Raw genomic sequence first — 13413 nt, 5'->3', positions numbered from 1 at the left:
GCTGTAGCCTACTCCAGCACCTGGTGCTGCAAATAGCTGCTTAAAATAAAAGTGATCTTAGCCAAATGGACTGTGTTTCTTGTAAAAACAAAACAAAATAAGAACAAAGGAAACATAAAAACTTTTTAAGTTTTTACTGGAAAATTGAGGTTTTTTTTTTTTAAACCTGGTTTGGTTCTGTTCCTTCTTACCGAAAATAGGGTACCCACATTCGTGACCCTTTGAGGGAGGAGATTGTCATTGAGCCTAAAGCTGGCAGGTTCTTCCAGGGCATAAGTTGAAAATGACTTTTAATGTTTTCTCTGAAAGATATAAAATAAGTTTATTTGAATGTTACTTAAACTTTTCAAAGCACTAAGGCTCACTGTGACTGGATTGCTCAGGAAAGAACGGCTCCAAATTCATTCCCTGGGTCTGTGTTAAAATAACCTCCTTCAGTTTTTTTTTTTTTTTTTTCCCCTGTTTATTGTCCTTAAGCCTGCTTTAATAGTAAGTTCTCAGAGCCCTTTTTTTTCACACCTTTTGTTTTAACAATCATTGCAGCATAGTGTAATTACTTGTGACCTGTCTTTCTCCCCTGCTGGCCCATGAGCTTCTCTGGAGGGTGGTGGTGGTTGGAAACTATTTCTGTATTATGTGCTTTCTTTACTTTCATGTAGTGGTGCCAGTGTTCCTAGAGATTAAGAAACTTCAGTTGCCTGCACATCTTTTTATGTTTTATACAATTCTGTTTTTTCTTTCTTTTAGGCTCTTCAATGTATATATATTATGGCTAGAAGATGAGACTTTTCAAAAAGGAGATACCTATATCCCTTCTCTACCAAAGCATTATGACATTCACAGGCTAGCCAAAGTGATGCAGAATCAGCAGGTGAAACTATGGCACTGTCTCTTTTAGTATGTCTGACTGTGATTTGAATTGGTCACTCTCATAATCTAATGGTAAAAACCACTTGTCGATATGGAAATGGGCTCCCTTGAATGGTCATTGTTTCTGGATTTTGTCAGTATATAAGTGATTAAACAGAGTTACTCCCTTTTGAATCGCCAGTCCCACTGTGGTCTCACCTGAAGGCTTGGAACTCAGCCCTAAGGCTTTGTACAACCTCGTAAACATAACCTTCCTCAGCCTTTTTGTATTCTTTCTTATTTTAAATTGTTAGAAGCTGAACACCTCTAAGTAGTCATCTCTACTCCCATAAAAAGTACTGTGTAAGAATTTATTAGCATCCCTACGTTATATAGGAAGTTAACTGCGTGAAGTAGATAAGAAGCTCACCTTTGTTTGGCTTTGGAGATGACCTACGAAACTGTGATGTCGGTCTCACAGTTTTGGTTACTCTTCTGGAGATCCTCAATTCTAATCTTCACACAGTCTAAGCTGGCAACCAAAGATGTCTGTAGTCTGTTTTCAGGCCAGAACTTCCAAGTTTTCTGTAAGCGTGTGTGCGCGCGCGCACATCTATATCTCTCTCCTATTCCAATTCCTTTTTTCTAGGGGCTGAACTCTACTGGGCATTGACCCCAACATGGGTAGGATTCAGGAACCTCTAACACTCGAGAGTTTAATTTGGATCTTTTTCTTTTTTTTAAAGAGGGCACAGCTCAAAGTGGCCCATGTGGGGGTTCAAACCAGCAACCTTGGTGTTAGTAGCAATGCGCTCCAGCCAACTGAGCTAACCGGACACCCAATTTGGATCTTTAAACCTACCTGTTTCCACATTAGACGTAGTATATCATCTCCAATAGGTGTCTTTGATTTTCTTCTATTTTTTTTTTTTTTTTTTTTAATTTTATTGGGGAAGGGGAACAGGACTTTATTGGGGAACAGTGTGTACTTCCAGGACTTTTCCAAGTCAAGTTGTCCTTTCAATCTTAGTTGTGGAGGGCACAACTCAGCTCCAGGTCCAGTTGCCGTTGCTAGTTGCAGGGGGCACAGCCCACCATCCCTTGCGGGACTCGAGGAGTTGAACTGGCAACCTTATGGTTGAGAGCCCACTGGCCCATGTGGGAATCGAATCTGCAGCCTTTGGCGTTAGGAGCACGAAGCTCCAACTGCCTAAGCCACCAGGCCGGCCCGATTTTCTTCTATTTTGTTCCTTTCTTTCCTTTCTCTGTTCTTTCTTTCTTCTTTCCTTTTCTTCCTTCCATAAGTATTTATAAAATGCCTTTAAGGTGTGGGGTATTGTATGCCAAAGATTCAAAAAGAAGCCTGACAAGGCCTCTGCCTTCAAGAAGCTTACTCTCAAATGGGGGCGCTAAACAATGATGAATCTGGTGATGGACTGTGAGCGTAGAATGCACAGGGTGCTGTGGGAATGTAGAGGAACAGCCCTTGATTCACACTGGGTCTGGAGTGGCAACCTTTGAGCTAAGCCCTGAAGGACAAATAGGCGGGCGTAGGTCAGGTTGAAAGGAAAGGCATGGTGATGGAGAGTAGCAGAGAGGACGTTACCAGCGGGAAGACCAGCGTGTACAAAGATATGGCAGGTGAGAGGGGATGGCATGTTCAGAAAGGTGCAGGTGGGGACATAGCTACCGGAGAGGGCCAATGAAACCAGAGAGGGGACCAAGGGTCAGATCTCTAAGGGCCATATATACCTTTGTAAAACATTTGGATTTTGTTCTGAAGTCTTTGGAGAGCTGTTGAAATAGCAGGTGTGGTTAAATAAATGGATGAATTAAAAATATATCGAGGAAGAATCAAGATCAATAAGATTTTTAGATATGCATTAGGATTGATACGGTAGGAGGACTTATTAGATACACAAGGACTCCCAAATTTCCAGCTTGGGCAGCTAGAGATGCTGTTTACAAAAATAGGAAATCCTGGAAGAGGAAGTGCCAAGGGGCTTCCAAGAGAACCCTCTGTCAGAGTTGGTGGGGAGGGGATACACAGGTCTAGCATTCAGGAATGAGGCAGTGTAGGAAATGGGGGTTTGGGTAACAGAATATTTAGATTAAGAAGGTGGAAACCTGAGGAATGACAACATTTAAGGTATAGAGAAATAGGTTGAGTGTGTAGGGACAGAGAAATAAGAAAAATAAAGAAGTGATCATGGTGTCCTGAGATCCTTTGCTGTTCCATTCTCATCTCTTCTTTATGTTTCACACACCAAGGCCTTATCCAAGGTTTTTCATGGAGTAGGTACTTTGCGAGTTTTTAAAAAAATTAATCATAGCTTTCTTGGTTCTTTGCTATTTATCTTGGCTACCCAGCATCTACAGAATTAATTGCTTTTTCTTTTAAGTCTTTGCTTGCCATTTGATTTTATAGCTCCTAATTTAGATCTGTAATTCAGTCTCAGAGTTGTCCTTTTATGGTTTCTGAGACATTTCTACTTACCCATCGTTAATCTCAGTATTCTTCTCTCATTGTTAGCCTCTGTCAACACACATGGGAGGGTCTGGTATAGCATCTTCAACAGTTTGGTGCATCTGGGATTCAGGCTTGTGATCAGGATGAATTTGGAGTTCCTCCTGAGTCTGGAATGCTTTATGCCATGGTTAGTTTGGAAATAATGATTTAGGACTTCATGGCAGTGTACTAATTGATTTTTAGATTTAGAAGAATTCTTTAGCACACTTAAAAATGAGAAAAAAGGAAAACCATAGTCTACATTGGATCATCTATTACTGTTTGAAGTAGTTTGTAGTATTCATTGATGGTTGACATTTTGTTTTAGACACTTATCATTTATATCCCTCACACAGTGATAACCCCCCTCCCCCATCTGCTACCCCTCTGACAGCGCACAGAGCCATTACATTTCTACTGTCTCTATTCCTAACGCTGTACTCCGCTTCTTGTAAATATAAATATATAAAATTATAGTTAACATTCATTGTTGTTCAGTTTCAGCTTCAGGTGTACAATGCAGACTTTTTTTTTTTTCGTTAAAGTCGGTCCACCATTCTAATATGTAATGATCACCAAAGTGAAGTACATAGTCAGAATATGCAGGCGAGCTCACTGGAGTGCGGGAAGAGAATACTAGAAGTTCTGTTTTTCTCACTTTATTTACTTATTTCACCTTTTACCATGAAAAATTCAATCATATAGAAAATAGAATAATATAATGGACATGCTGCTTTCCCCCTCCCCCCATATACCACGTGTCTAGTTTCACGTATAGTCCATCCACGCCTTCCACCATATTATCTTGGAACTAATCCTAGAGAGCATTTGATATATGATTTTAAAAGATGATGATTAAAAAAATAACGTAATCCAGCAGCATTTACATCTGAAAAACATGAACAGTAGTTTCTTAATATCCAATAGCTATTCAGTATTCAAATTTCCAATTGTCTTATAAATGTCATAAAAGTTTTGTTTTTACTTAATTACAATGAGTCAGGATCCACATTTTGTGATTGGTTGATAGCTCTTATAAATCTATTTTATCTAGGTCTTCCCCTTATCCTTTTTTCCCTTGCAGTTTATTTTTTGAAGAAACTAGTAGTTTGTTTGTAGTTTCCCCACAGTCTTGATTTTGCTGTCTTTGTGGTGTAGTTTGATATGTTTTTCTGTGCCCTGTGTTTTCTTTAAATTGTTTTTGGGACCTAAGGCTTGATGTAATTGAGATTCAATTATTCATTACATTTATTTTTTTATCTCTTTAAAATTTCTGTTACTTGCCTGTCTTACAAATTTTTTAGCTCAGTAGTATGTGTATATAATTTATAAATATACATTTAGTGGGGCTGTTAAAATTATTTTTTCTGATCATGGCACATATGAGACTTGGGCTAAGACAGAGTATCCATTTTGAATGTGATTCATTCTTATGCTGGCGAACTTGAAGTGGACTACCTCATGTTGAAACTTACTCCTTCACTTTATAGTTAAATATATGGTTTTATATGCAAATATATGATTCATCTCTGAAAGTTAATCCTGTGGTTCTATTGTAGGATCTGTGGATGGAGTATTTGAACATGGAGCGCATACATTACGAGTTTCAGGAATCTGTTGGTCTGTGGCTGCAGGCCAAGCTTGAGTCTCATTCCACACCCTGTAGTTTGTCAGTGCAGCTGGACTTTACTGATCCTTTGTTGGGTGAGTCACATGAGCATCGGCCCCTTTGAATGAATGAATGAATGAGTGAATCAGAGCCTTTGAGGGTGAAGGTATGCATAGTGTATTCCTTCAGTGAGAAGTGCTTTTTTAGGAGTTCATCAATTAACTTATCTGCCACTTAGGGTTAGGCTAGGTTATGAGTGAGAGAAAACTCCACAGTAGTAATAGTTTAAATAAAAAATTTCTATTTTGTCATATAAAAGCAGTCTGGAGGCAGGCATTTCATAGCAGTAGCTACATGACCTGAAAGCCTTCGAGGACCCCTGATCCTATCTTGCTGCCCCACTGTTCTCACTCGTGACATTCACTTATGGCCCAAGGTGGCTGCTTAAGCTTACGTTGTCATATTCACATTTCACTCAGCAGGAAGGGGAACCTCCCTCTCCTGGACTCTTTGAAGAAGCTACTCACACACTTTGCAGTTACATCTCATTTGCCCAAACTGAGACAGATGGTTCTACCTCTCTGGAAAGGAGACTGGAAAGTGACTGATTATGTTTGTGGTTCATGTTCTCTGTGCTGCTTTAAAAAGACATTTCAGTTAACTTACAATGTGTAAAGTGCAACTTTCGGATTTGCAGTTTTAAAATTCAGAAGTCTTTTTCTTTTATAAACTCTTTTTCCCTGTATCTGGAACTCTTACTATATATACAAATGGATCATATTCCCAATGTTTCTAAGTTGGTTGTTTCTCACAGGGCATTTTTCTAGAGAAACAGTTTTATAAATTATCAGTTAGTTTTCTGTGCCAGGCCACAAAAACTTGTTTAACCTAGAAAGTTGGTGACATATTTTACAACAAAAAATAACAGAAAACAATATTTGGGGTCACTTACTAGTTTAAATTACTAAATATATTTTTTAAATGTAGTAGGACACATAATAAAATTGTAAATATAAGCATCGAACATGTAATACTATGCAGAGTAATAGAGCACGGAAGTGATTCAGAGAAAGGCAAGTGTCATGTGGGAGACCCTGCTCGCTGCGCCATTTGTCGTGCAGGTGGCCTGCGAGGCCTCTAGTCCCGTTCCCCACATAAGAACGCAGGATATGGTGAGGCCAAAAAGGAACACCCACGGAGCCATAGGTAGGGGAGTCATACCATCATAGTCTCACTGGAGGCTGGAGTCACACGACCTGCAACCTGCTGTCCGCTTCTCTGCCTGCCAGCCAACCGACTCACTGACTTGACGCTTGACTCACCAACCAGCGCAGCCGCGGCAGTTATATCAGTGGCTAATTGGCTAACTGGTTACAGCTGAGGGTCAATTAGCCACAGCCGACAGCCATTTACTACCTGAGCCAACACCTTTCCATGTGAGGCCCAGAGCCTGGAAACTGCTCTCTGGGACTCTGTCCCCACAGCAAGAATACCTTCTTGTTCCAGCTCTGCCACTAACCAGCTAGTTAGCTGTGCAATCTGAGAAAAATAGGAACCTCTCGGCTTTAATTCACTCATCTGTGAAATGAAGGTGCTGGACAGTCTCACCAAAGACTTTTTTCCCTCCAACACCTTTCTCCTTGCTTTTTCCTTTGAAATAATAACAGTTTTCCCCCCCACCAATTATAGAAGTTATATATGCTCATTGAAAAAAAATTTAAACAATATAGAAAGGTGTATAGGGGAAGATACAAAAGTTGTCCTCAACCCAACCATGTTGATTCCCTTTTTCTGTTCCTGAAACCTTTTTTAAATGAGAAGAAATATGTTTATAGATCTGGAAGCTGTTGAACGCGTCTCTGTTCATGTCTTCCCATCTGTAGTGCTTTCACATTGCCTCAGCACTGCCCCAAAAGGCTGATTGTTTTCTCTGGAGTTAGGCTGGTAATTTATTAAGCCTTTAGTTGGGTCCAAGCCCTGTCCCAATACTTGACGTGCATTAACTCTGTCCTCCCAACAACCGTAGGAGGCTTATCCCCATTGAGCAGATAAAGAACCTGAGTTGTAAGGTGGTGGGGTAACTTGCCCAAGTCACAAAGCTGGTATGTAGCAGAGCCACCTGGCTCTGGGGACCCTGCTCTTCATCACTTATTATTTTATCTCGTTTCTGGTGATCAGTACAGGTTGCCATTCTAAATAAAATTAAAATCTAGATTTTTAAATAACAAGTTTCAGGTTTTTCTCAGAAGATAGCAGGTTAGACGATGATTACATCAAACAATGGAACTTGTGATTGTAGGAAAAATTTTAGCAGTACTTCACAGGTCATTGTGACACCACCTTCTTTTTCTTGAATTAAATTTGTTTTGTTGGCTTCGTAATTTTTGTCACTTGTGCTCCAGAGTGGTGATTACAGTTAAATATGCTTTGAATTTTTATTTTGTGTTTAAAATATTATCTGTGGTTTTTCTTTCAACATAAGTGTTACTGAATTTGAAAAAGAGCCTTCAGTTTTCCTTCAGAGTCAGGGCCTAAACTGTTGCTTGAAAGAAAGCTGGACATCATCGGGAGTCTTATCCAGTGATGAATGCCTGACTTTGTTACATTCTGTGCAAAGAGTGGTAGTTCTAGTGGAAAAACCCCAGCATAACGGATGGTCCTGTACTTGACCTGTTTTGAATGTTAAATTCCATCTGTTTGAGGTGCAGACAATACAAGTCTCCATTTGCCAAGTCAAGTCATGGCTATGAAACCTTCTTTACTTTTTCTTAACAAGAATAGAAAATTAAATGCCACACCTGGAATGAAATCGGAAATTCATAGTAGTCCCTTAAGTATTTGTTGACTTGACTTATTGACTTGAAATTCCCTTGACCTCTCTCATGCTCTGTTATCTTTTTGTTGAAAAGAATCAGGTATGTGGCAGCTTTTTTCATGTTCTTCAGCCCCTGCCTGCCTTGTGGTATGTGTGTAGTGCAGTAAAGAGAGAGGAAGTTGGGCGTTTAATGGAAGTAGGTATTCAGTTCTGTACTAGGTATAGAAATATAAACATTTAACTTGGATTGACCAATATGAGACCAAGTGCAATCTAGTGCAAAGTTGGATGGGACAGATTTACCTTAATTTTTCTTATATGGCTCCTGATTTCTTATTTGGACTCCATAAATCATTTATTGAGTGAATGAATAAGTAAATGAAGGAATGAGTGATTATATGACTACATAAACATAAGTTCTATAGGAATTTGTGCCCATGTCTTTATTCATTTTAACTCTACTCCTCTCAGCCCTGCTGTTTTAACCTTGGCCTCATTTAAAATTTTTCACTCACCTGTGTTCCATTCTGCTCATTCCTCTTTCTCCTGTTCCTATGAAGTTTATCTGGGTGATTGCATTAAACTTAACTGGGCTATCTGCCCCATTCCCCCAACCCATTGCCTGGTGATAGCTGCCACCTTTCTCAAGCTAGCTTAGAGCTGTTCACTAGACCCCCTTTGTACCAGTATAAGTCCAAACACCTTCATATATCATGCAAGGCTACCTAGGGTAATAATTTAAGATCTTTAAATAGAATTCCTATCCTCAAAAAGTCTTAATGATAGTTAATCACATTACATGTTCCTGATTTCCCAGCTCCTGGTAGAATATTATTGGGCCTATAGGTGCTCCCTCAAAACTTACAAGCCATAAAAGATATTAATTTTATTTGTTTAGGCCTCTGGTGGTTTAAGTAACTATTCTATAGCTTTCCAACATTCTTTATGAAAGTAACAGGCCAGGGCGTTGCACCCACTTTAGTATGTTACTCCGTAGTAGTAGCCATTACTTAGTAAATATGACTTTATTTTCTTTTAGCCAAAGAGAGGGTTTTAAGTAACTTACGGAAGCACGAGGCTCCCCATCCTCCCCTTGTCCTGCACCCCGTGAAGCCTCCTGTGCCAGTTATTTCCTCTGCCGTGCTCCTGAGTCAGAAGGGCACCACCCAGCTGGTGCGCACGGACCTGCATCTGTTGCAACAGCAGGCCAGGTAAGGCCATGAGACCATCGGGATCGTGCTTCCGTGCTTGCTGCCTAGACAGCTGAGGTGATTTAGTACCTGAGAGGCCTTCTTCATCAGCTTTCTCACCAGGAGGGTGATTTGACGAGACTGGCCCAGACGGTTATTGTCATTTACCAAGTTGTAACAAGTCTTTTAATTTCACGTTGGGATTATATATGGTGCTTCCATGGACTATACATTTTGCATGTTTCCTATGGTGGCATTTCTGAGCATCAGCAGTGCCTGCTAACTGTTTATTATGCTTCTGAGAAGACCCTCTAATAATGGAGAGATAGTGTTTAAAGGGTATGAAATGAGGTTTATATCCTTTAGTCACTGCTTTGTCTTCTAACTCTTCATAGTCTTTTAAAAATGGGCACAGGCACTTGAGCCAAGTGCAGGAGAGGCAGTTAGTGTCCTGAGTTCACAAGAGATACAGAACGATCAACTGTTGAAATGTGTAATGGTTTGATTCGAGTTTGCCATCTTGTGAGAAGGAGCGTGTGTGGAGGAAGTGTGTTTTATAAAGTAAAAGAAGAATCTCTTACTGGCCTTTATTTCCTGGGCTGTTTTAGTCCAGGCATTTATTGTGTGTGTGTTGTGTGTGCACACAACGCATACACATAATGCGTACACATACACATGTTCACCTGCATGTCAACAAAATAATAACTACAATTAGAACAGTATCGAGACCCATGTAAACAATTAGTTTTCTCTATTTCAGTTGGAGTTACTAATTGGACAATTCAGTTGGAGTTACTAATACCTAAGAAATCAGTGGCACTTACAATAAGGCACCCCTTCAGGTAGTTAAATTAGGATGAAATTCTCATTTGTTCTTGTATATTCAAGTGTCCATTTAAAAACCGTTGTTGGTATCACATAGATTCTAAATGGAGCTTTATTTCTGGCTAAAAAGTTGTCCCACTTTTCCTTCCTTCCTTAACTTTCTGGTTAGCCTGGCTGCCAGGGAGAGGATTTGGGTAAGTCTTGGCACACATACCTTTGGTCTTGTTACTGTGAATATTTGTGTCTCACTGTGCTCTAATGCAGGCAGATTTCACTTATCGTGAAACCTTTCCTAAGACATTCTTTTACCTCCTGATGATGTTTTTCAGAACTGCTGCTCTTCGGGAATCTCAACAGGTTGCCCTGGATGGTGAGCTGTTGGATACAATGCCCAAACAGTATGTTAACCGAGAAGAACAGACCACACTGCATCTGGAGTGCAGAGGCTGTAGTGGTAAGAAATGCCAAGGAGCGGCAGTCGTAACAGTTCAGGTAAGAATGTTTACGTTTCCTCATCGTTCCGAGAATTTTAACTGAGTCCCTAGTAATTGGCATGTCATCGAGAAAGACTGAAAGAAGCATATAGCAGATGATGATGTCCTGAAGCATTTAATAGGTTTTTTAGGGGATGAAGACACACACTAATCAAATATTTCCATAAGCGCTGATGAGTCCTAGAAAACAGATAGAGATTTAAAAAAATTCAGAATCATTGAGAAGATTCTTAGGGAGAGGGCCTTAACCTGATCGGTCTTTAAAAGATTTTGATACTGGTAGTTTTGATTCAGTTAGAAGGAATGTGAGAATGGCGTGACCAGGACTTCTTCTAGGGGTCGTGGCTAGATCAGTTTGTTTCAAGTTGTTTTTGGAAGTGGTGGTGGGAATCCACACTGGAAGGTTGGCTGTCACGTGGAACGGCCGATCACTTGGGAGCTCAGGCTGTGTGTCGCGGACAGTGGGGAGCCCCTGAAGACAAACAGGACCTGTGGAAAGCAGATCAGTTGAGTGGAGCCTGCCAACAGGCAAAAGGAGAGACGTGCAACAATATGAGTGAAAATTCAGCTGCCTCTAGCGTCACTTCCTTGAGTTCGAAAGATAGAGTGAAGTTGGATCTGTGACTTCGTAAGGACTTCAGAATGGAAGTTCAGCCTTAGGCAGCACATCATAGCACGTCCTTTATGCCGGGCACTTGTCTGAACACTTGGCAGAACTCGTTTTATTCTCACCATAACCCTATAAGGTTTTTGTTATCTGCCTTTCCCAGGTGAAGCAATAGAGGCATAAAGAGGTTAAATTACGTACCCAGGGCGACGCAGCCAGTGAGTGGCAAAACCAGGAAGGCCTGGGCAGTCTGGCGACAGAGCCCATGCCCCTGAATCACTGCACCTCACTCCTGCTGCACGTGAATTCAGGATTCCCTGAGCCCGGAAAGAAACCCTTAGAGACGGGCGGGCGCTACCTGCTGCCTGACTACATTTGCACAAAAATAGCTCCTCTTTTCTGTTAGCTTTGAGAAATGGGAAAAAATTTATTTTGCTGACTCTTGGTTGTCTTTCAAACATTTCTCTTCGTTTTGTGCTAACCCACACTTTAACAGTTCCAATATATTCTCCATCAATCTCCTTAGGACACTGTTTTCTCTAAAATGTCTTCTCAGAAATACTTTTATATTTGTATTTGTCATTATCTTTAAAATTTATTTTGATAAAATAACACTTATATGCATCTAAAGTTAAGAAATTTGATCTGGAAGTGATCAGTGATTAGAGACTTCATGGAATTTTTAAGATCAACTTCATGGGAAATGATTTTATATTTTAAAAATAAATTTTAAAATTAAAGTACACAAATGTGTTTTAATATGATTTTAATGGCTCATTTATGAAGATTTCAAATTATATCATGGAAATATTTTATTGTTTACTAGAATTTTTCTGGGAGGGAAAGCCCTGGAAATTTCCAACCATCTGCAAGTGTTTGAACTATGTATAGCTTGTTTGGAGTATACAAAAGCCAAATATATTCTATGAGAATTGAGACGTGCTTCTTCTGTGGTTGCCTCTCCTAGTAGAAGCCTTCAATAATTCTGTGATATTCCCTGAGGAAATGGGGTGATTTATAATAGGGTTCCTTGTGTTGTATTTCGGTATTGTGGGGCATGTTTGCTGGACCCAGAATTGATTTATTGTCATGTGAAAAATGTGTTCATTCCTAGAAATGAGAGATGGAAAAGACCCACTGAGGGCCTCCCATTATTGTAAAAACTCGCAGAAGGACCTGCTGTGTCCAGCTTTTACATCTTTGTCTACTTGCAGTGACTCAAGTGGAGGGGCTTCCACCACGCTGCTTTGTTCTATTGTCTGCCACTTCTTGTCATTATGCTCTGAGCCATTCAGTCTCTCCCACCCCCGTGCTAGTAAGATAAGAACGCTTTGAACACTGGTGGGAAAAATGAACAAAAATAAGGAGATTAGGAAATAATGAGAATTTGAGGATGTTTTTGGTGAATGTCCAAACTTTCCTACACTAGTTGGTTTTCTTTTATTCTCAGCATTTAGTAGTTTCTACAACATGGGGTGGCAGTTTTAAAGTTCAAGTTGCAAAGTGGTTTTGATCTCCTCTCTGCATTTCCCAGTCAGGTGAACCTTGTCCTTTCTCTCTTCTCTGTCTTTGCACTTCCCTTCATTCTCGCCGTCTTCCCTCCTTCTCTCAGATTCTTTCTTTGACTCTCTGTTTGGGTGTTTCTCTCCAGGACAGCCAAGGGCTGTGACCCTCAAAGACCCAGTCTAGTTGTAGTTGGTGACATATGGGCAAAAAAACTGACTGCACATACTCCTAATTACATTTTAGGCTCTTAAACATTGGTCTGTTATTTGGAAGATTTGAAGTCTAATATTTGTATTGATTCCGTATGTGGTTTAATGGAAGTAATTTTTTATCTTTCATTTCTCCACGAGTGAAAATTAAACAATTATTGTTAACATATATTCTTGGCTAGTCACTTTCATGGCTTTTGATTCATACGAACAGCGTATTTTTTTCTTTAAAAAAATTTTTTTTTATTTTTTATTGGGGAATATTGGGGAACAGTGTGTTTCTCCAGGGCCCATCAGCTCCAAGTCATTGTCCTTCAGTCTAGTTGTGGAGGGAGCAGCTCAGCTCCAAGTCCAGTCGCCATTTTCAATCTAGTTGCAGGGAGCGCAGCCCACCATCCCATGTGGGAATTGAACCGGCAACCTTGTTGTTGAGAGCTTGCGCTCTAACCAACTGAGCCATCTGGCTGCCCCCTATTTTTTTCTTTAAAACAAGAAGCTTTATAAAGATTTTTTTTTTTAAAGGAACAACCATGGTTCCTTTTATAGAAGAAAGTTATCATTATGATCATAAAAAGTAGGTGCTCAGTGTCTGTCAGAGCCGTGCTGCGCTAGGGTGCGGTGTAGAGCAAAACAAATAGGACTGTTGCCCTTCAGGAGCTTTTGATTTGGAATTTATGATGATGACCTTGACAGGGACCTAAGCACCTTGGTTAAGTAAGTTTGTGAATTAAATGTTTACATTATTTACAAAGAAAGGATTCCGTAATCATTGCAGTGGTGGCTGAAGACTAGGTTTAGGC

General features: G+C 40.1%; 1 protein-coding gene across 2 annotated transcripts in view; it reads left to right on the top strand.

The window, feature by feature from the left end:
• The window catches only part of EPG5 (ectopic P-granules 5 autophagy tethering factor), a 98750-nt gene that overhangs the window by 53185 nt on the left and 32152 nt on the right, over window positions 1-13413 (top strand). For both annotated transcript variants that reach the window (XM_019739695.3, XM_019739694.3), the window contains exons 24-27: window positions 748-871; window positions 4918-5062; window positions 8822-8993; window positions 10127-10289. In XM_019739695.3, the coding sequence (XP_019595254.3) occupies window positions 748-871; window positions 4918-5062; window positions 8822-8993; window positions 10127-10289 (604 nt within the window). The remainder of the gene's footprint in view (window positions 1-747; window positions 872-4917; window positions 5063-8821; window positions 8994-10126; window positions 10290-13413) is intronic.

This window comes from Rhinolophus sinicus, chromosome 4, assembly GCF_057876585.1.
Source record: "Rhinolophus sinicus isolate RSI-liver-muscle chromosome 4, RSI-T2T, whole genome shotgun sequence".
NCBI lineage: Eukaryota > Metazoa > Chordata > Mammalia > Chiroptera > Rhinolophidae > Rhinolophus > Rhinolophus sinicus.
This window is presented reverse-complemented; position numbering and strand designations above follow the sequence as displayed.